Below are 23,886 nucleotides of genomic sequence, written 5' to 3'. Positions count from 1 at the left end.
ACCATTCCTAACCACAGATTTTGAGGAGTCGCATGTGAGAGACAAAATTCCAACATCTGCCAGTTATTTAGAGGATTTTGTAAATATCTTGGTTCACATTTTCACTCCTTACATAAAGCCTGTCGGGAGGCGACGGTTCTGTGAGTTAGTTGGAATGGGTCTCGTGCGGTGGTTTGCAGCTGGAAATCCCCCCAGTCCTGTGTGCAGGTTACTGGTTTGGGCTGGGAGCCTGTGGCTTCTAGTATTATGCTTAGAGGAGTGGCTCTATTTTTGTATGACTTACAAAGCTGGATATGATTGACAACAGGAGTAAGGTGTCCCCTTCTAATGTGCCTTCAGAAGGCATGTTTGTCTTAGAGATTCTAGGAAGATTCAGGGTGTGTGTGTCTGTGTTGGTGTGTGGGTGGAGCAGGTGACCTGGGATTTTTTTTTTTTGGGGGGGGGGTCCATCTACTGTGGCCCAACTGATGATAAAACATTTGAGAGCAATTGACCCGTCCGTGGTTTTGGCCGTGTGTCCTCTTTGCTGCTGAGGGTCATTTATCTCAGTGGGTTGTTGAGGCAAAATAAAATGAAGACACTGGCTGTTTACCGAGCTCCTACCATGTATCAGCCACTGTGCTCATCACTTCACATGTATTTTGTGTGACCCTCTCAGCACACCTGTAAGGTGGGAATTATTTACTTACTTTTACCCGGGAGGGAACTGAGCCCTGGCTTTAGCAGGGCGGTGGTGCCAGATAAGCAGAAGCTTCAAATCGCCACACAAACTTGATTTGTGTTTTAGCAATATAAATATCATCTGAATCTTATCATGCCTAATGAAAGTGACTAGTGAGTACACACTGAATTTTCGTTTCCCCCTTCCTTGACAGAGTAACAAAATTATTTTCCTTTTACTTTATTTTTTTTAAAGATTTTTATTGATTTATTAGAACACGAGCTGGGGGAGAAGCAGAGGCAGAGGGAGAAGCAGACTCCGTGCTGAGCAGGGAACCCAGTGTGGGGCTCGATCCCAGGACCCCGGGATCATGACCAGAGCTGAAGGCAGACGCTTAACTCACTGGGCCACCCGGGTGGCCCTTATTTTATTTTTTTAAGACAGAGGGAGAGGCAGAGGGGGAGGGAGAGTCTTAAGCAGACTCCATGCTGAACATGGAACCTGACTCGGGGCTCGATCCCACAACCTGAGACGAAACCAAGGGTGTAAGACACTACAGACTGCTCCACCCATACACCCCCATTTTATTTTAAAATATCTTGAGTAAGTTCTGTCTCAGCTACAGTTGAATTTAATTGATTTACTTATTTCTCTCAGGACACAGAGCTCTGGAGTTTCTTCACCTTCAGGATGGGAGAGTTAACTACAAAGAGGTATGAAGTTTAATTTTTTTCTCATTCCTTGTGCATTAACTCTCTTCCATTGGTGCCAAAATAAAGGTCCTAACAGATATTTAGGCAATTTTAGGAGTCAACTTTTTTCTTCATAAGAAGAAAAGATTTGATCTTTAGGGTTATAAAAGGTGTATGTCCCCTCCAGTACTACTTGAACATACAAATATATATATTATATATATACGTATAATACATATACTTGAATATATGTTATATATGTTTGTATTATATAACATATACAGTTTATACTTGAACATACATACTATATGTTATATAATTAAGATATTTTAATATTATATATTTTTTATATGTATAACGTGTGTAACTTATATGCAATTATATATATTATATATAACGTAAATAGTATCACTGGGATATTTTAATGATGAATCAAGATTTGAAGAATTGAGAGAGAACTTTTTAAAAATGGTACATCTTTTTGCTTTTACAAAGAGAGGTCATGCCTGAGATAAATTATTTTTCACTTCTTGACTGCAATCCTATAAAAACTGCATCGGCGCAAGGAGCAGGGAATGTTTATTCAGAAGTCCTTTGAGATGCTGGTCTGTGTCTCCTCCTACTGTATTCTTGGTAAGACTATCCAATGGCTTCCCTGTACTTATCCTCAAATTGGTTCTGTTCTGACGCTCTACACTCTGGTTTTAGGCTAAATAATGCTTTGTGCAAAGATGATTCTTAATACTTAACATTTGATAATAGAGATTAATGTTCCCTGGTGACCTCAGAATTGAATCCAATTATTACCGGTAAGTCTCTGTAATTCCATATGGAAAGCAGGATGCAAGATATCTGAAATCTGTCCTATTCTCAAACCACTTTTAGACATTAGTTTCAGCTTTTTTACTTGGCAATTGAATAGTGTTTGATTATCTTCATTGACCCTGGTGGAGGGTAGCTAGGGATAAGGAGAGAAGCAAGAACCTGCTGACTTCATCGTGTGAACAATCAGTCGTGAGTGTGTGCAGAGCGATTTTCTCGTAGAGATACACTTGTATCATTAACTTAATTTGAAATGTGTGAGCTGGACACCTATCCTTCCCCTCCGTATCGGTCCTAATGCAGATACTGATGTCGTCATTGGAAATAACTACGTGCCCTGAGTGCTTACAGTCCACCTTCAGTTTCTGAGGGTCGGACTGCCTCACCTCTTATGATACAACCGATCCCTTTTCATGACGTAGTTTGTATCTCTGTATGTGGGACTTGTTGTAGTGTCTCTTTCTCCCCATTCACACCTGCTCTTCAGGGACTTCCGGACTCACTGGGGTCTGAATTTTGTTGGTTCTGGAATTATCTTTTGTTAATATATCCAGAGTTGACTGCTCTTTGAAGCCTTTGACTTCTACAAAGAGAATAATGCATAACGCTGAGAAAATCAGCGTATTAATTTATAAGAACTGTCAGAAGCAAGCTAACCTCATATTGGTGGTCATTATTGCCCTGATACTTTTTTCCTATCCTTATTTAGACTTCAAGTGTAGTTGACAGATATTGCTATACTGCATATGTACAGCACAGTAACCCCACACTTCTGCACATTGCTGCGTGCTCACCACTGAGAAGTGTGGTCGCCACCTGTCACCATGTGTTATCACAATGTTACTCACGGTGTCTCCCGGGTTGTACTTTTTGTTTCCATGACTTGTAACTGGAAGCTTGTACCTTAACTTCCTTTGCCTATTTTGCTGATCCCCTCCCTACCCTCCACCTTCCCTCTGGTAACCAGCAGTTTCTTCTCTGTATTTAAAAGTCTGTCTGTTCACGTATTTCTTAGATTCCACATGCATGTGAATTCATGCGGTATTTGTCTTTCTTGGACTTCATTTAGCATAATAACCTCCAGGTCCATCTGTGTTGTCACAAATGGCACGATTTTATTCTTTTTTATACCTGAGTAATAGTCCTCGTGTGTGTGTGTGTGTGTGTGTGTGTGTGTGTGTATCACATCTCCTCTTTCCACTCACATATCTATGGATACCTGGATTGTTTCTATAGTTTGACTATAAAATCAGGTGCATGTATCTTTTTTAATTAGTGTTCTTATTTTCTTGGGTAAATACCCAGCAATGGAATTACTGGATCCTATGGTATTTCTATTTTTAATTTTTCGAGAAGCCTCTGTACTATGTTTACAGTGCCTGTGCCAGTTTACATATCCACCAACAGTGTACGACGATTCCTTTTTCTCCACATCGTCATCAACACTTATTTCTTGTCTTTTTGATACTAGCCATTCTGACAAGTATAAGGTGATAATCTCATTGTGACTTTGGTTTGCATCTCCCCACTGATTAGTAATGTTGAACTTTTTTTCATATGTGTATGGGCCATCTGTATACAGGTCTTCTATGGAAAAATGTCCTCAAGTCATCTGTTTCTTATGGGATTGTTAAGGGGTGTGTGTGTGTGTGCACGCATGCACAGTTATAGAAGTTCTTTCTGAAGTTTGGATATTAAACTTTTATTGGATGTATCATTTGAAAATATCTTCTTCCATTCAGTAAGTTACTTTGTTGTTCTGTTGTGTTCTTTTGTCTTTTTTTTTTCTTGTGCAAAATCTTATTATTTTGGCGTAGTTCCAGCAGTTTAATTTTCTTTTGTTTCCTTTGCCTCAGGAGACCTATCCGTAAATATGTTGCTAAAGCCAATGTCCTATTTTTCTTCTACCTATATTTTCTTCTAGAATTTTTATGGTTCCAGGTCTCACATTCAGGTCTTTAATCTATTTTATTTTTGTGTTTGGTTTAAGAAAATGGACCAGTTTCATTCTTCAGCATGTTGCTGTCCAGTTTTCCCAGCAACATTTCTTGAAAACACTTTTTCTCATTGTATATTATGACTCTTTTGTCATAGATTAATTGACTAAGTGAGGGTTTATTTCTGGGCTTTCTATTCCATTCCATTGATCTATGTGTCTGTTTTGGTGCCAGTACCATACATTTTAATTACTGTAGCTTTGTAGTGTATCTTGAATTCTGGGGTTGTGATATCTCCAGTTTTGTCCTCCTTTCTCAAGATTTCTTTGGCTATTTGGGGTCTTTTGTGATTCCATACAAATTTTAGTATTGTTTGTTCTAGTTCTGTGAAAAATGCCATTAGTATTTTGATAGGAATTGCATTAATCTGTAGATTGCTTTGGGTAATGTGGACGTTTTCACAACATTAATCCTCAAATCCATGAGCACAGAAATTCTTTCCATTTGTTTGTGTCATGTTCAGTTTCTTTCGTCAATATCTTACGGTTTTCAGAGTATAGGTTTTTCACGTCCTTGGTTAAATTCATTCCTCGATACTTTATACTACTTGGTACAATTGTAAATGAGATTGTTTTCCTAATTTTTCTTTTTGCTATGTCATTATGAACAAATAGAATTGCCACAGATTTCTGCATATTAATTCTGTATCCTGCCACTTTACTGAATTCCTTTATTCTAAAGCTTCTTCGGTAGTCTTTAGGGTTTTCTATATATAGTATCATGTCGTCTGCAAAGAGTGACCATTTTCCTTCTTTCTTACCAGTTTGGATGCCTTTTTTTTTCTTGTCTGATAGCAGCAGCTAGGACTTCCAGTACTCTGTTGAATAAAAGTGGTGAGAGCAGACAGACATCCTTGTCTTGTGTCTGACCTTAGGGGAAAGGCTCTCAGTTTTTCCCCATTGAGAAGGATGTTAGCTGTGGGTTTTTCATGGAAGCCTTTATCATGTTGAAGCATGGTTCTTCTAAATCCACTTTACAGACAGTTTTATCACAAACAAAGGTACTGTATCAGATTCTTTTTCTAGAGCTCTTTAGATGATCATATGATTTTTATACTTCTTAATGTGATAGGTCACGTTGGTTGAAGAATATTGAACCACCCTTGAATCCCAGGAATAAATCCCACTTGATCATGGTGAATGGTCCTTTTAACACACTGTTGAATTTGGTTTGGTACTAAGTGTTGAGGATTTCTGCATCTGTGGTCGTCAGGGATACTGGCCTGTGGTTCTCTTCTTTTAGTGTTGTCTTTGTCTGGTTTTGGAATCAGGGTAAAGCTGGCCTTGTGAAATGGATTTGAAAGTTCCTTCCTGTTCTATTTTTTTTTAATAGTTTGAGAAGAATAGGAATGAATTCTTCTTTAAATGTTTGGTAGCACTTCACCTGTGAAGCCATTTGGTCCTGGACTTTTTTTTTTTTTTTTAAGATTTATTTATTTATTTATTTATTTGACAGAGATCACAAGTAGGCAGAGAGAGAGGGGGAAGCAGGCTCCCCGCTGAGCAGAGAGCCCGATGTGGGGCTCGATCCCAGGACCCTGGGATCATGACCTGAGCCAAAGGTAGAGGCTTTAACCCGCCGAGCCACCTAGGCACCCTGGTCCTGGACTCTTGTTGAGGAATTTTTTGATTACAGATTCAGTTTTTTTACTAATAACTGGTCTGTGCATATTTTCTACTTCTTCTTGATTCAGTTTTGGCAGATTGTATGTTTCTAGGAATTTATCCATCTTTTCTAGTTTCTCCAATTTGTTATGTAACGTTTCATAGTATTGTTTAATAATTCTTTGTATTTCTGTGGTGGTGGTTGTTATTTCACCTTCTTTTCTGATTTTATCGAGTGCTTGCTCTTTCTTGAGGAGTCCGGCTAAACGTTTATCAGTCGTGTTTATCTTCTCAAAGAACTAACTCTTGGTTTCATTGATAAACAATAATTTTGTTCACTTATTTCCACTCTAAACTTTATTATCTCCTTCCTTCTACTAACTTTGGGCTTTGTTATTCTCTTTCTAGTTCCTTTGGATAAATGCCCTTTACCATATTCCTGTAGATCCTCTATTGGCATTGATTGCTTTTTTGAGACTTTTCTTGTTTCTTATAATAGGCCTGTACTGCTGTAAGCTTCCTTCCTAGAGTGGTTTTTGGCTGTATCCCAAAGATTTTTTCTTTTTTCTTTCTTTCTTTTTTTTTTTTGCTCTACCAACCAGGCCAGCCAGGTGTCCCCACAAAGATTTTCGGTCATTGTGTTTCCATTTTTGTGTGTCTTTATGTGTTGTTTCATTTCCTCTTTGACTTCATCATTGACCGTCTGTTGTCACTAGCATGTCGTTTAGCGTCCATTTGTTTCTCCCCTAGTTTTTTTTTTTTTCTTATAGTTGATTTCTAGTTTCATACTGTGATGGTTGGATTCACTATATAGATTTACTTTCTATAAAAATAGACATAATTTGCTATTTTAACCATGAAATCCTACAATGGTAGTTATGTGGTTGGTGCTGTCTTCTATGCCCCACTTCCTCCTGCCTGCCTACAGGAGAGATTTGTCCTTTTGTGATTAGAGAACTGAGAGATGCTCACTGTAAAACACTCTGAGACAATGAATGTTGACACTTGGCTTTATATCATTCTAGACATTGTTTTTTAATTTATTAGTACTTTCTTCCCCCCAAATTACACTCTACACACTCTGCAACTTGCTACTTTTCATTGAATATATTGGTGATATCTTTCCATGTCAAAAAAGATGTTGAGAATCAATTAGAACAATTACATATTTTTCTATTACCATACTATATCATAATTTATTCAGCCAATTTTATATTTTAACTTTTTACTTGGAAGTAATTAAAAACCCATAGAAAAGCTGGACAGTTGGGCAATCTCTATATGCCCTTTACCATATTCCTGTAGATCCTCTATTGGCCTATTTGGCCTTTCATCCTCTCTGTTGTCCCCCAAGGGAAGGAGGTAGAACAGGAAAGGAATGAAGGTCTTTATTTGGTGTCTCAGAATTGCACTTCAGGGGAGCACAGATTCCAGAGTAACCAGAAAAGTGTCCAACTCATGCAGGGAAAGCAAGGGGATTTTACGAGAAGGAAGAGAGAATTACAGGATTTACATAAAGCAGAGAAGAAAAGAATGCTGCTGTATTGGTGCTGACCAGTGGAACCACTTGTGATGACTGTTGTTTTTTTTTTTTTTTAAAGATTTTATTTATTTGACAGAGAGATCACAAGTAGAGAGAGAGAGAGGAGGAGGCAGGCTCCCTGCCTAGCAGAGAGCCTGATGTGGGACTTGATCCCAGAACCCTGAGATCAGGACCTGAGCTGAAGGCAGAGGCTTAACCCACTGAGCCATCCAGGCAGCCCCTTGTGATGACTGTCTTACCAATCATCGCTGCTATCAAGCCAAAGTCCTCCTGTGTATTTATTGACTCTGCTGTCTTCATCTGATCCAGATGCCAGTGGCTATGTTGAAATCTTATGAACCAACCGCTTGTCAAAGAATTGCTGCTTCTGGGCCAGTTCAGTTTTGTTAGTTGGAATGAAAATGGAGTCTCTCATGGCCGGAGATTTCATGCAATTCCACACTATTTATACATACTGATTTCTTTTCCCCTGTACAATTCTCGAGTGAATTCCTGGTATGATGCCCATTATCCTTCAACTCATGATCGTGTATTTCCTAAAAACAAGGACACTCCTATGGAGCCACAGCACAATAATCAGTCAGGAAACCAACATTGAGTAACACTCTCCCCCAGTCCTCAGACTTTATTAAAATCTCTCCAGTTGTCTCAGTAATTAATCTTCTTTCTGGTTCCAGGACTGATCCAGGACCATATGATCTAGAACGGTTCCTCAGGCTTAACTTGTCTTTAATGACCTTGATATTTTGGAAAGGGCACAGTCCAATAACAATCAAATGTACCCTAGTTTGGTTTCATGTGCTAATTCCTCCTTGCAGGTTACCTTTTTTTTCTTTTAAGATTTGATTTATTTACTTGAGAGTGCATGTGGGTGAGCACAAGGGGTTGGGGGAGGGGCAGAGGGAGAAGGAGAAGCAGACTTCTGTCTGAGCAGGGAGCCCGATGCGGGGCTCAGTTCCAGGACCCCAAGATCATGACCTGAGCTGAAAGTAGACGCTTAACTGACTGAGGCACCTGGCGCCCCTTGCAGGTTCTCTTTTGACAGAAACATCACAGAACACAGAAGCGATGCCGTATTCTTATCGCATCGTACCAGAAGGTTCACGGGGTCAAGTGTACTGTTTTGGTGATGCTGAATTTTTCCTTTCTAAGACTTTCATTGGGTGGTTCTTTAATATTCCTTTCCTGAGATTATTTTGGTGGTGGTGGGTGGGGGTTGTTTCAAGTATGTTTGTAACTGAAGTATTTTATGACGGCTGCTTTAAAGTATTTGCCAGGTAATTCTAAAATTTCTACCATTTCAGTGTTGGCCTCTATTGGTATCTCCTTTCATTCCTTCAGAGATCCCTGGTTCTTGGTGTGATAAGTGATCTTTGATTAAAACCTGGACATTTCAGGCATTAGGTGATGAGACTCTGGATCTTACGAAACCTTTTGTTTTAGCTGACTTCTTCTGACACCTCTTTGGGAAGGGAACAGAATGGGGAGGGTCACCCACCTCCTGACTCTCCTGACTGCCAACTCGGGGTAGAAGTCCAGGTTCCCTCTGAACCTCCACGGACACCTCTCTGGCTGGAAGGGGTAGAAGTGCCCAATTATTGCTCTTCTCTGTGGCCTCTACAGATACTGGGGGGGTGTCTCCTCATGGTGGTGAACTTCCTGCCCTCCCCAGGGCCTCTTCTGATCCCACCCAATGGGGATGGGGAGAGGCGCCATGTTACTGCAGTTGGCACCGGAAGCCCAGGCTCTCCCCATCGTCTCCACTGACACGGAGGGGTAGGGACGGGGGACAGATGAAAGTCCTGGTGAGGGTAGGGCCACAGTGTTTTCTGTGATGTTCGGCTGGAGTAAAAAAGGCTATTGTCTAAAAGTTTTCTGTATTGCTAGGCTGCCCTTTTCTTGGTCTTAGGGTTAGAGAAAGCAGGCTTTTGTTGTGGCTTGTGTGTGTGTGTGTGTGTGTGTGTGTGTGTGTGGGTGTGTGTGTGGTTTATGCCCATTAGAGTTTTTAGGTTGGCATGCTTTCCGAGTATCCAGTTTGGGATCTCTGAGGCAAAGAGAAAGCCCAGAGGATTGACCAGTGTCTTCTGGCCCTGAGCTCCCAGACACCTCTACCTCTCATGGGCTTCTTATGCTCATTTTGTGTACAACGCCCAGGGGTTAGCTTAGCAAGAGGAATAAATACATCTGTTCCCTCTTCCTGGGAACAGAAGTCCTAGTGATGTTAATTTCTATCTCCTGGTTAAGATGATGTCTTCACATTTTTTACAATGGAAAGTTAATAGTATTTTCTGCTTTTTAATTAGCAAGTAAATATTTTGTGGGGAGAGATCTTAATGTAAATATCTTGTTTCTCATCAAGTTTTAGCCACTGGTTATAGCATCTCTTTCTAATTCTTGCCTGAAATAATTATTATGATGGTTGCCAAATTGTTTATCTGATTCCATCAGTCTTTCTACATTTCTTGGCTTTCTACTGTTAAAGTAGAGCCATTCCTTCTTCCCCATTCATATATGCACATTAATGGATTTTTATTTAATCGTTTATGTTACCTTATCATTCATCTTGACACTGACATTGTCCCAGATTCTGCTTCAAGTTGGCTTTTGTGTCTGTTTGTGTGCCTATTTATTTAAAACCATGAGTTCACGCAAGAATATTTCCAGTTAAGGGGCCTTTGCCACAGGAATCGTTCTAGCCTTCTCTGTGCCCGCATCTGTGTCCCCTTTCTCCAACACTGAGAAGCCTGGCCATCATTCTCAATATATCCTTTGTGCTCAGTCTCCTCGTTTGTGACCAGTGTCCCCAACCACGTTTGGCAAAACCTTCAGTTCTGACACTGCTACCCGAGTTCTTCTGGCCCAGAAACCAAGGAAAAACAAAACTAAACAGAAAAGACCTCTACAACAGAGGAAGGCTTAATATTCTCTGTTGCTTGTGTATTTCATTGAAATTTCTTTTTTTTTTTTAAACATTTATTAGCACAAGCAGGAGGAGGAGCAGAGGGAGAGGGAGAAGGAGACTTACATTTTTTCATTTTTGCTCATTTGGTAGGTGGAAAATGGTGTTTTTGTTATAGGCTTTATTGGCATTTTAGTTAACGAGGTTAAATATACTTTCAGGTGTTTATCAACTATTTCTATTATGTCTTCTGTGAATCACTTACGTGTTTTGCTCATTTCTGCACATTTTGCTCATTTCTCTACATTCGATGAGTAAGGATGATTTCTTAAACTTACCCGCCCCATCGTGTGTCAAATGATTCAGTTATTTTTCTCTTCAGTTTGCTTCCAATGCTCTTCACCGTGCAGAATGCTTCAATTTTTGTGTCGTTAAGTGCATCATTCTATTCTTTTATGGCTTCTGCCTGTATACTTTCCTTAGAAAAATCATTCCCACTCGAGATTCTGCCGTTATTCCTTTTAGTTTTGTCCTGCTCATTCTGTGGCTTCCTGTTCTGCCTTTAACTCTTTGATTCATGTTGTATATATTTTGGCATAAAGCCCGTGAGTGGTCTGGGAACCTCTTGTTGGTCGTGTTAATTTCACGTCCGTGTCACGTCGGCCACACTGGGTCCCACCAGGAACAGAACCCCCACTGCCCGGGGCTGTGCCGACACCACCGGCTGGGGACTCCATCTTCATTCATCCCACTGTACGTGGTGTGGGCTTGAGTCTGTTTTCTTGCTCTTTATTCTGTTTCCTTGATATCTTTTGATTCCAATATCCTATTGCTCTTATTTCTGTAGCTTAGAAATACATTTTTCTATCTAAGGGAGCCATCCTCCCCCAGTACTTAATCCCCACCCCCAGCAGCTTCCTATTTTGCTGACACATTTACTTTTCAAAGTTTACTTCAGATTATTTTTCAGTGTTAAATAGTAGCATCTTCTTCACCTAGAAATGCAGATTCAACAAGTTTTAATCATATAAAGCAACCAAGACCAAAGCAAGGTAAATAGTCAATAAAGTTAATTATTATTTTCAAGTGACCAAAGTGCAACTTGCAAGCTATCTTTAGAGAAAAAGGAGACTCCACTGGCTTATGTAATTGATGGCGCTTGGAGCAGAGCTGCACGCAGAGGTGGGTGGTGGTCTCTCTCCACGTGGGGGACACAGGCCTTCAGCATTCAGCCTGAAGACCCCCAAGGGAAAGCTCCCGATCAGATGTGCATCTCTGAGCCACAGACTGTGGTGGCCGTGGGGATTCTTCAGTCCTTATGAATAAATAAAATAAATAAAGTTTAAGGTGGGGCACCTGTGGCCTTGGTTGGGCGTTTGGCTTCGGCTCAGGTCAGGATCTCAGGATCCTAGAATCGAGCCCTATCATTGGCTCCCTGCTCAGCGGGGGAGCCCCTTCCCTTCCTTGCCCTCTACCCCACCCACCTGCTCATGCTCTCTGGCTCTCTCGCACTTTTTCTCAAATAAATAAAATCTTCAAGCTTAGGGGGCACCTGGCTGGCTCAGTTGGAAGAACGTGCAGCCCTTAATCTCAGAGTTGTGAGTTTGAGCCCCAGGTTGGGGGGAGAGGATAGAGATTAGTTAAATAAATACTTAAAAAAAAAAGGTTGAGGCTGCACATTTTTACTTTGGCAATCCAAGTTTATCTGCAGATCCTGGAAACCCCTCGGCTAGTTGATGGTGAGCGCCCCCCAGAACTGGAGAACTGGGTGTTGATGGTCTCTGAGCTCTGGAAGAGCACGCTCAGAGCAGAGTGTCCAGGAAGGGCTCCCAGAGCCTCACGCAGAGCTGGCCCGCAGGGTTCCCCGGTGGCAGCCATGGCCCCCTGCCGCCTGTGAGCTGAGGAAGGAGAAGGGGAGAGGGGCTGCGTGTGGAGTCTGGGAACTGTGGCCACAGCTGGGCCGCCTAAAGGGGGTCAGAATGGAATGAGTGAGCCAGTCAACCAAAGAGAACATTGAAATATAATGACTTTTCTTTTTTTTTTTCTTTTTAAGATTTTATATATTTGAGAGAGCGAGAGAAAGACACAGAGCTGGGGATGAGAGGGAGGGACAAGTAGGGGAAACAGCAGAGGGAGAGGGAGAAGCAGACTTCCCGCTGAGCAGGGAGCCCCACGTGGGACTCGATTCCAGGACCCTGGGATCATGACCTGTGCCAAAGGCAGAGGCTTAACTGACTGAGCCACCCAGGTGCCCTGAAGTATAATGTTCTTTTACCATAATTTTAAAAGGTAAAGGAGTTTTTAAACCCCCCTAGAAGCCCTTCAGACATCATCTGACTGTGAAGTACAGGTAACAACTGTAAACTTATATGTAAATAGATCAGTTTATGTGTATACAGTTGACCCTTGAACCAACACTGGGATTAGGGGCGCTGATCCCCAGGCAGTCAGAGACGCAAATGTAACTTCTAACTCCCCCCAGACTTAACTACTAATGGCCTACTGTGGACCGGAAGCCTTACTGATCAGTTTACACTTACTTTGGAGGTTTTATGAATTATATCCTATATCCTTCTAATAAAGCAGCTAAAGAAAATGCATGAAAGAAAATACATTTCTAGTACTCCACTATATTTAGCAAAAAAATCTGCATCTGCGTGGACTCATGTGGTTCAAATCTGTGTTCCGGGGTCGGTGGTGTAAGAGTGAGTGAGTGTGTGTGTGTGTGTGTGTGTGTGTGTGTTTTATATGCCTATGTCTGTATTTCTCTCATTGCACTGACTCTTCACTGGATTACTGAAAATCTCACCACAAACCAGTCAGTGAACTAGCCTTCCTGAAATCCTGCTCTGCTAGTGGCCAGAGGAAGGAGCTGAAATCAAATGAGTGATTTTTGGTCCTTCTTGGTCAGCCTGTGTTTGCTTGGACAGAACCTCAGCTTCTCTGTTGTAGGGCGTCATCTTGGATCATGCCCGAGTTTTTATTACGTGCGTACTTACTCCTTCCTTCTGTCCCCTCCCCAGGCTGTTGCCTCTTGCCCCTAATCTCTGTTTTCCTCTTCCCCAGCTGTTACTTGAGCACCAGGATGCGTACCAGGCTGGAGCCGTGTTCCCTGATGCCTTCTACCCCAGCATCTGTGAGGGAGGTAAGTTCGAGTCTCACAGACCCAGTGATGCGGCTTCCGCTTGGTTAACAGGAGCAGCTAGGACAGAACTCCAACAGCGTGTTTCCGTTGTCCTTGGTCACTGACTTGGTGCACATAACTGCATTTTTCATTTAACTAAATCTTACCTACTTAAGTGTAGAAATTCTGAAAATTTTCACGATCCTGTGTGTCCTTAATTTACTACTTTGTGGCAGAAGAGAAAAGATTTTGAAAGCGATGGAGGGGTCTGGGTTCTCATTCCCGCTGTGCTATTAGCCTTGTGACCTTCAGAAAGTGTTTCCACGCCTGGGACATAATCATAATAATGTTTCCCATGCCTCTACCGGACTTTGTTGGTGTTAATGCATATTATTTTGTCGAGTGGTGTGCAGATCTAAGGCAGTGGTATCAGTGACCTGGGCTTGGGCGTAGTATCAGGACCCCGTGGGTGTGGAAGGTGCACTCTGACAGAGAATCGGGGGGTGTTTTGTAGGGGCTATGGGCCTGGTGTAAGAAATCTGCAGGAACAGTGCAGGGAGGGAGCAGTTGCTGGAAGGCCCCTGTGAGGGGCCAGTCCTTCATTCAGGGACTGAAGCCAGCCCCCAGGACCCTAAGTCAGGGATCTGGGGGAACGAATACCCCCACCTCCCTTCCTTTGATCTCGTCTCCGTTCTCCACATTGGCCGGACCCAACCCACCCAAAGCTGGGGGGCAAAGAAGCCAGTCAGGCTGGTCCCTTCAGGGGCACCGTGCAGGGCAGAGCAGGTTGGACAGAGGGTCTGGAGGGACAAATGAAAGACATCCAGTATATTGGTCATCACGGAATCCATATTTGGAGTCTCAGGGTCATGGCCATTATCCCAGTGTTTTGTTTTTTAAGATTTTATTTATTTGTGAGAGAGAGAGAGAGAGCGCGCGCGCACAAGCAGGGGGAGAGGCAGAGCCAGAGGGAGAAGCAGGCTCCCTGGGCAGGCTTCCTTTGGCCTACGTTCACTAGGATTACAGAGGGGAACAAAAACTTTGCTTAATCTGGCAATTTGGTGAAGGGGAGGTTTATTCAAAGAGCTGCTGTTACCTTTAATTTGGGATTTTTACTGAATCCTGTAAAATAGGAATTGTAAGTTTTATCTCGAGGAAAACTTAGAGCGGATCAAATTTCTAGTTGTGGGGTCTTTGAAAATCATTTCAAGAAAAGCCGATGGTTTAAAACTGGTTAGAATGTTTTTACTTTAGGGGCGCCTGGGTGGCTCAGCAGGTTAAAGCCTCTGCCTTCGGCTCAGGTCATGATCTCAGGGTCCTGGGATCGAGCCCCTCATCGGGCTCTCTGCTCAGTGGGGAGCCTGCTTCCTCCTCTCTCTCTCTCTCTCTCTGCCTGCTTGTGATCTCTCTCCCTCTGTCAAATAAATAAATAAAATCTTAGGAAAAAAAAAAAGTTTTTACTTTAGTGACAGCAAAACTATTTCAACAGAAGGATCTAAACTCCGGTGTTTTGGTTTCCGTTGCCACTCATGACCTTTGACAGCCTCCCCCCACCCCCCTGCACCCCGCCTGCACTGCCCCCCACCAACTCCGGCACCCTCCACCCACTGCCCTGCGCAGCTGATTTCTCCTTCCCTTTAGCGCAGAAACGGAAACCCCTTCCAGCCCCCCAGCAGCCCCTGTGATTCCAGATGCTGTGAGCCAGTCCCAGCTTTCTCTCTCCCTCCCAGCTGGCCCTTCTGTTCTAGAGGCTTCCTCTGAACATCAACGGAAGAACACAGGAGGCTGGAAGGGAAGGAAGGACGTCTCCAGCTTTTCTGAACAGACTCCCGACTCGTGCTCTTGTCTCACCAGGGAAGTTCCATGCCGTGTCCGAGAGCACGCACTGGACCCCCTTTCTGAATGCCAGCGTCCATTATATCCGAGAGAACTACCCGCTTCCCTGGGAGAAGGTAGGCACGGCCGGCCCTCTAGTACTGGGAAGAAATTCCACTCCAGACCCCCACCCCCCTCTGCACCCTGCCCCGCCCCAAGGCTCCGGGAGAGCAGCTCACCCTTGCTGAGGGTGAGCCCAGGATGCGGTTGGTTAAGACCTGAGCAAACTACTCGGAGAAGTGCAGGAGGTCACCTGGCGGTTTCCGCCCCAAGAGTAATTCCTCTGAAAGCACTTCCAAGGCTCCCCCGCAACTTCTCCACAAGTCCTTGGTGGGTTTTGTCACTAGAAACTGCAGTGTACCAGCCTCTGTATTGCTGTGAAGGCTCGGGGATGGAAATCCTCTTCATTAAACACCGTAATAGGGCTTTTACAAAATAACCCCAGCGCCCGTCCCTCTAATTTGCTCGTTGGCAGGACACGGAGAAACTGGTGGCTTTCCTGTTCGGCATCACCTCTCACATGACGGCTGACGTGAGCTGGCACAGCCTGGGCATCGAGCAGGGATTCCTCCGCACCATGGGCGCCGTGAGTACGCGTCGGTGGTGGGTGACGCGAGGGGAGTGTCCTGTCCTGCCCAGGATGAAGCCTGGGACGGAGAACTCGAGGTCACTCAGGGCCATGTGGACGCAAGCGAGATTTCCTGCCCCAGCAGCCGTCCGTCTCCAGCTACTCCTCCCCATCCCCCGTCTTCCCCGGGCTCCCAGCACGTTCAGCTCGTGGGCAGGACCCTGCCGTGCACCGAAATCAGCAGGAAATGTGCTGTCCTGTGTCGTCGCAAACAGCATTTGCGAAATTTCACACTCCGGGCAAGTCGCGTGTCTCAATAAGGACACGACGAGCCGCCACTCGGTTCTCCTCGGAGTTCTCCTCCACTCCACGTGTTTGTTCTTTTAAAATTTTCCTTCCTAACATGCAAAAACGTGTTCTTATTTGCGTGTGGTTGACACAGCGTCGCGTGAGCTCCAGGTGGGCGACGTGGCGATCCGCCAGCTGTCTGCAGCCGTGTTCGCCCACCCTCACCGCCCAGCCCCCCACACTGCCAGTCCCGGTCTTCCCTGGGCTCTGCCTTCATTCCCGTGACTTAGTCACCCCGTAACCTCCAACTCCCTTGCGCCCATTTCGCCCATCTCCCCACACTGGCTCCCCCCCACCCCGTTTTCTATATGAAAATGCCAGGGCCCCGAACCGAAACGGCTCCCTTGTTTCAGGAAGCCCCCTGGTCCCCAGTTGTCCTTGGTCCCATTCTGTGCAGAGCTTACCCTTGGACTCACTGGAGACTGTGTCTACATCCCCAGTGGTGCAAGTGTTTGCAAGAGCTTTGTCTCCAGATGCTAATATGTGGCTCAGCTGCCACTGTAAATTTGTAACAAATAAAATTACCGTTTTTTTTTTTTTTTAATCAAGTCCATCTGTTATGGACCCTTTGCATTGACCGGGTTAGGCGTTCACCTCCTCGCCCCCGGCGTGGCTGCGGGCTGGGCTTTGGGCTACAATCGGTGATACCCGTACACACGTCAGATGATTCTCTCTTTCTCAGGTTGACTTTCACGGCTCCTATTCCGAGGCGCATTCGGCGGGTGATTTCGGTACTGTCTACATTTGCCAAGTTTCTTTTGCGATGGTTCTGTCTCCCTTGTCCTAGAGTCACTACTGTACCTTAAATCTGTACTTTTCTCCCCCATGTCGAAAAACCCCTCTCCTTAACTGAGACCATCTCATGCTGCATTAGGACTGGCTTTGTGGTTCTCTTGAGCAAAAGTGTCATTTTCATACTCTATGGGGTGGGTATTCAGTCACTTTGGGAAATGGCTAATAACCAGGCAGGTGTCTAGACGACAAGAGAGAGATGCTTCCGGGAGTGGCTGCTGGCAGAGACATGCGCAGATCATGGCGGGCTCCCGCAGTACCTCTTTCTCTCCTGTGTGTGTCAACTTCAACTTATACTAAAAAACCAAGTATTTAAAGTAAAATACAGATTTTTAATCACAGCTTGCCAGTCCATATACTAACTAGCTTTCTATTTTAATATTTCATTTAGAGTATGGCATATCTCATTTGCTATAGAGATGTATTTCCCAAAAGTTGTATGTCTTTATAAAAAAAAATCACAGTTCATCATTGGCATATGTCCTAATTTAGTAAAGCTTTACCCTTATATTAGCTTAAAATTCATTACCTAAGGTCGCCCTCACTTTAACTTGGTACCTCTTTTTCCTCCCATGAATTATTGAAATAGCCAAAGTAGATGGTGGATGGGATTTTAATGGTTCATCTTTCCTTCAAGTGAAAAACTTTTGGTTATCTGGGTGTTTCTTAATTCACAAGTCTCACTGGCTAAGCTGTGAATGATCGCTTTTTCTCTGAGATCTGCTTGTACCTAAAACAGTGAGCAGAACATGCGGGCAAGGTAGCGAACTCATCACCTGACCGTGCAGATCTGCAGAAAGAAGCCGAGTGTCGTCGCTGACCCACCAAGTGTAAATATTTTTCTCGTGCTTTAGGAGGAGATGTGTTGAGCCAGTTCGAGTTCAATTTTAATTACCTCGCACGGCACTGGTAAGAACAACTACGCTTACATGTGTGCTCCCTAAATGGCGCTTAGAAGCTGGACCCTTTTTATCACTGTAGAAAATGTGGCCTCCGATGCAATTAGGCATCAAAAATTTGTAAAGCAGAACTGCAGATGAGGACAGTTTAAGATGCTTTGAACTTGCGACTGACACCATATCCAATGCATATTTACAAAAAATAAGATCACATGCACCCGTGTAGCTAACACTTGGCTCACAGCCAAGCCTTCTGGGCGTCTTCTAAGCTCCTCCCGTTTTCCCACCGAGAACGTTCTCTCCTGTTCTTCTAAACCGCTCCCGTGGGATTCCTGTTAATCGTTTTGTTGCTTCTCTTTAGAGCTAAATACATATGGATGTGTCCATGTATAAAATAGGATGTGATTTTAATCTTCAGATAAATAGAATCGCGTTTCTGGTTCCGAGGTCTGGTCACCTGTGTCTGTCGGGCCGTGGTGGCTTTTCCCCGCTGTGTGGCCGTCCGTTACCGGGATGGACCACATGGTGCTCCACTCCCCCGGGGACGGAGGTGTTAGTGCGGAGCATGTGTGTTTGCTCTACGGGCGGTGTTGCAGTGAACAGCTCATTCGTTTGTGCACCGCAGGGGGGTCTATCATCCTCAGCACCGGACACGGCACTGGGAGGGACACGGCACTGGGAGGGAGTCCTGGGGCGGACGCGAGTTCAGCATCAGTGAGCCGAGGCTTTCAGAACGGCCTTCCCAGCGGACCCTGTCCTCGGGCGTATGTGGTAGACCTACTTCCCCTGCGTTCTCCGGGACTTGGTCTTGTCCAACTTAAAATACAGTCTGTTTGGTGTGTACTGGTATCTTACTGAAGTTTTCATTTGCATTTCCCAGTGATTAATGAGGCTGAAAGTTCCTTCATACTTTATGGATCATCTGTGTTTGATACTCCGTGAACATCTTGTTTAGCTTTTAGCCTAGTTTTCTGTTGGTTGGTTTGGCCTTTTTACTTACTGGTGAGTGGTCCTTGTATATTAGGGCTTCTAATCTTTGTTGGTTTATCATTTATTTGTACAAATATCTTTTTATACTTTGGGACTTTTTTTTTTTTTACTTATGATGTATCTTAATAAACAGAACTTAATTTTAATGTAGTTGACTATATCTTTTCCTTTGTAATTTGTGCTTTCGATGTCTGATTTAAGAAATCCTTCCCTACCTTTTGGGGATGAGGTCATTCTGCTCCTCCTTGGCCTTCAAAAGCTTTTATGGTTTTATTTTTTTAAACCTTGTCTTTCATTTACCTGGATTAATTTTCTGTATGTTCTGAGATAGAATCTGCTTTTCTTTATGTGGATGTAACTTAGATAGTCCCCAAATCAGGATACTTATCCAGTCTCCCCTTTCCTCACTGGTCTGTAATGCCCTCTCTGTCAGAAAATTTCATATGTATTTGGGTCCATTTGTGGGCTTTCTATTCTGTTCTATTGATCTACTTGTCCATGAGCAATACTGATTTTTTTTTTTTAATTACAGTGGCTTTATAATACATCTTGACATCTAGTAGGGCTGGTCTCTCAGCCTATCCTTTTTCTTCAGACATACCTTGCCAATTCTTTTGCCTTGGCTCTTTCAAATAAAGTGAGAAGAGCAAGCTGCCATGTTCTAAGAAAGATCTTGTTGGGATTTTGATTAGAGTTGTATTGAATCTAGAGATCCATTGGAAGAGCGTTAACAACTTTGAAATATTGAGTCTTCTCAATATGCTATATATTTTATTTAAGCCCCCTTTAGTGACTTTAACTAAACTTGCCTAAGTTTTTCCCTTCAAGGTCTTACATGTTTTGTTCAATTTTGTTGCAGAGACTTTTTATTTGCTACCATAAATGGTAACTTTCAGTACCAGTTTTATTTTCTAGTTGATTGTTGCTGTGTAGAATGCAAGTGACTTTCTCATCTTGATTTTTGCTTCTAGCCACATTTCTAAACTCCCTCATTCATTCTAATGTTTCCAGAGACATTTTTGAATTTACTGTATACTCACAGTGCATCATCTACAAATTGCGACCATTTTGCTTTTCCTTTCTCAGTCTTTAGCCTGTGTGATTCAGCAGAAAGAAGAAAGTTATAAAGTTTTTAGTACAATAGAAGTGGCGATACTGAGCATATTTACCTTGTTTGTGACCTTAAAGAGAATGCTTTCAAAATTTCATCAGATACAATGTTTGCCCTGGGTTTTTGTGAATATCCTTAATCAGCTTAAGGCAGTTTCCCTCTATTTCAGTTTGCTAGTAGTAATTATGAAATAACTTCATACGTGTTGAGCTCTTACTCTGCATCTGTTGAAATAGTTCCCTCTTTTTTAGTCTGATAATATAGCAATTGTACTAATCTATTTGCCAATATTTTATCAAGTTGAATTCCTGGCACAAAACCAACTTAGCAATAGTATATTTCCTTTTTAATATTTGTTGCATCTGTTGCTGCCTGGGATTTTATATTTTTATTTATGGGTGAGTTCGTGCTATCATTTTCCTTTCTTCTCTCCTTGTTTGGTTTTGGTATCAAGGTTATGCTAGTTTCATGATATCAGGAGGAAAGTTCTTTTCTTTTCTGTTCTCTGGAAGTCTCTGTAAGATCAACACTTTGATTGCTTGAATGTTTGGTAGAATTTGTAAAGCTCTCTAGGTATGGTGTTCTCTCTACAGGGACTTCTTAAAAATTTCAGTCATGGTTATAGGACTACACAGTTTTTCAATTTCTTCTTAAGGTGTTCTGTTTTTCTAGGGTTCTTCCATTTCATCTAAATGTTTAAAGATTGTGACTTGAAGTTCTTAATATTTTACTGTCTATTTTCCTTATTTGTACTCGTGTTCCCTTGTTATCTTGATCCTGACGTTTCTTGCATTTTTCAGTTAGTCTCATCTAATATATTTCAGTTTCATTATTGTAAAGAATAGGTTTGGGTTTATTGATCCTCTCTATTATGTGTTTATTTTCTCTTTCATTACTTTTTACTCATATATTTATTTTCTTTAGGTTCTTATGAAATTTGTGGAGTCTTTTTTTTTTTTTAAGTTTTAAAAATTTAATTCCAGTGTAGTTAACATGCAGTGTCACATTAGTTTTGGGTGTACAATACGGTAATTCAGCAATTCTCTACATTACTCAGTGCTCATCAAAAGTGTATTCTTAATGCCCTCCACCTGTTTTACCCATCCTCCCCCATCTCCCCTCAGTTTGTCCTGTATAGTGAAGAGTCTCTTTCTTGGTTTGCCTCTCTCTCTCTTTCTCTCTCTCTCTCTTCCCCCCGCCTTTGTTCATTTTTTTTCTTAAGTTCCACATATGAGTGAGATCATATGGCTTTTGTCTCTATTTCATTTAGCATTATACTAACTCCATCCATGTTACAAATAGCAAGATTTCATTGTTTATGGCCAAGTAATATTCCATTGTCTGTATATACCACTTTTTCCATTCATCAGTCAATGGACATTGGGCTGCTTCCATAACTTGGCAATTGTAAATAATGTTGCTATAAACACGGGGTGCATGTATCCCTTTGAATTAGTGTTTTTGTGTTTTGGAGGTAAATACCCAGTAGCACAATTGCTCAGTCATAAGGCAGTTCTAGTTTTAACCTTTGAGACACCTGCATCCTGTTTCCCACAGTAGCTGCACCAGTTTGCATTCCCACCAACAGTGCACGAGGGTTCCTTTTTCTCCACATCCTCCCCAGTACTTGTTGTTTGTGGGTGTTTTGTTTTTTTCTCATTCTAAGAGGTGTGAGGTGATAGCTCAGTGTAGTGTTGATTTGCATTTCCCTGATGATAACTGATGCTGAACATCTTTTCATGTGTCTGTTGGCCATTGTATGTCTTCTCTGGAGACATGTGCATGTTCTCTGCCCATTTTTAATTGGATTATTTGGGGTTTTTTTGTATTGACTTATATTAATTCTGTATATATTTTGGATACTAGCCCTTTATCATATATGTCATTTGCAAATATCTTCTCCCATTCCATATAATATTTTTTAGCTTTTCTGATGGTTTCCTTCATCGTGCAGAGCTTTTTATTTTGATGAAGTCCTAATAGTTTGTTTTTGCTTCTATGTCCCTTGTCTCAAGAAACATACCTAGGAAAATGTTGCTATGGCTGACGTCAGAGAAATTACTGCCTTTACTCCCTTCTAGCATTTTTATAGTTTCAGATATCTCATTTAGGTTTTTAATCCATTTTGAATTTATTTTTGTGTGTGGTGTAAGAAAGTGGTCCAGTTTCATTTTTTTGCATGTCGCTGTCTGAACATCCCAGCACCGTTTGTTGAAGAGACTGCCTTTTTCCTACTGGACATTCTTTCCTACTTTGTGGAGATTAATGAACATATCATTGTGGGTTCATCTCTGGGTTTTCTAGTCTTTTTATTTTTTTAAGATTTTTATTTATTTGAGAGAGACACAGTGAGAGAGAGCATGAGTGAGGAGAAAGTCAGAGGGAGAAGCAGACTCCCCATGGAGCTGGGAGCCCGATGTGGGACTCCATCCCGGGACTCCGGGATCATGACCTAAGCCGAAGGCAGTCGTCCAACCCACTGAGCCACCCAGGCGTCCCTGGGTTTTCTATTCTGTTGCATTGATTAATGTGTCTGTTTTGTGCCAAGATCATACTGTTTTGAACTTGAAATCTGGAATTGTGATGCCTCCAGCTTTGCTTTCCTTTTTCAAGATTGCTTTGGCTATTTGGGGTCTTTTGTTCTAGCTCTTGAAAGATGCCATTGGTATTTTGATAGGGATTACCTTTTTTTTTTTTTTTTTTTATTAAGTAGGCTCCATGCCCAGTGTGGAACCCAACAAGGGGTTTGAACTCATTACCCTGAGATCAAGACCTGAGCTGAGATCAAGAGTTAGTCACTTAAAGACCTGAGCAGCCCAGGCATCCTGATGAGGATTGCATTAAATGTGAAGATGGCCTTGAGTAGTATCTACCTGTCAACAATATTCTTCCAATCCATGAACCTGGAATGTCTTTTTTTTTTTTTTTTTTTAAGATTTTAAAAAAGATTTTATTTGTCAGAGAGAGAGAGAGCACAAGCAGGCAGAGGCAAAGTGAGAAGCAGGCGCCCTGTTGGACAAGGAGCTGAAGGCAGAGTCTTAACCAACTGAGCCACCCAAGCCTCCCTGGAATGTCTGTTCATTTCTTTGTATCCTCTTCAGTTTTTTTCTTTTTAATCAGTGTTTTATAGTTTTCAGAGTACAGGTTTTTCACTTCTTTATTTCTAGATATTTTATTGGTTTTGGTGCAATTCTAAATGGGATTGTTAATTTCTCTTTCTGCTACTTCATTATTCATATATGAAAATTCAACAGAATTTTATACATTGACATTTGTGTCCCATGATCTTAGTGAATCCATTTACCAACTCTGACAGTTTTTTGTGGAGTCTTTAGGTTTCTCATATAAAGTATTGTGTCATCTGCAAATAGTAAAAATGTTATTTCTTCCTTATCAATTTGGGTGCCTTTTATTTCCTTTTTTTTTTTTTTAAGATTTTATTTATTTATTTGTCAGAGCACAAGCAGGGGGAGTGTCAGGCAGGTGGGGAAGCAGAATCCCTGTGATGTAATGAGCCAGATCGGGGACTCAATCCAGGACCCTGGGATCATGACCTGAGCCCATGGTGAATGGCTACCTGACTGAGCCACCCAGGTGCCAGGCCTTTTGTTTCTTTTTGTTGTCCGATTGCTGTAGCTAGGACTTCAAGTACTATGTTAAATAACAGTGGTGAAAGTGGACATACTCGTCTTATTCCTGAACTTGAAAGAATCTCAGTTTCTCACTATTGAGTATGATGTTCACTGTGGATTTTTCATACATGGCCTTTGTTATGTTGAGGCAGGTTCTCTCTAAACCTACTTTGTAGAGGTTTTTTGTTTTTGTTTTTGTTTTTAAATCATGACTGGATGTTATACTTTGTCAAATGCTTTTCCTGAATCTGTTCAAATGATCTTTTTTTTTTTTAAGATTTTATTTATTTATTTGACAGAGATCACAAGTAGGCAGAGAGGCAGGCAGA

At 42.3% G+C, this 23,886-nt stretch overlaps 1 protein-coding gene across 1 annotated transcript in view; it reads left to right on the top strand.

Moving 5' to 3' along the window:
• The first annotated feature begins 293 nt into the window (after nt 1–293).
• Nucleotides 294–23,886, top strand: part of GPLD1 (glycosylphosphatidylinositol specific phospholipase D1) — a 49,414-nt gene continuing 25,821 nt past the window's right edge. The window contains exons 1-7 of the mRNA XM_032861767.1: nt 294–309; nt 1,319–1,374; nt 13,285–13,363; nt 15,197–15,294; nt 15,693–15,803; nt 16,816–16,864; nt 17,780–17,834. Of these exons, the coding sequence (XP_032717658.1) occupies nt 294–309; nt 1,319–1,374; nt 13,285–13,363; nt 15,197–15,294; nt 15,693–15,803; nt 16,816–16,864; nt 17,780–17,834 (464 nt within the window). The remainder of the gene's footprint in view (nt 310–1,318; nt 1,375–13,284; nt 13,364–15,196; nt 15,295–15,692; nt 15,804–16,815; nt 16,865–17,779; nt 17,835–23,886) is intronic.

This window comes from Lontra canadensis, unplaced genomic scaffold (genome assembly GCF_010015895.1).
Source record: "Lontra canadensis isolate GAN:19392208 unplaced genomic scaffold, GSC_riverotter_1.0 scaffold21, whole genome shotgun sequence".
NCBI lineage: Eukaryota > Metazoa > Chordata > Mammalia > Carnivora > Mustelidae > Lontra > Lontra canadensis.
This window is presented reverse-complemented; position numbering and strand designations above follow the sequence as displayed.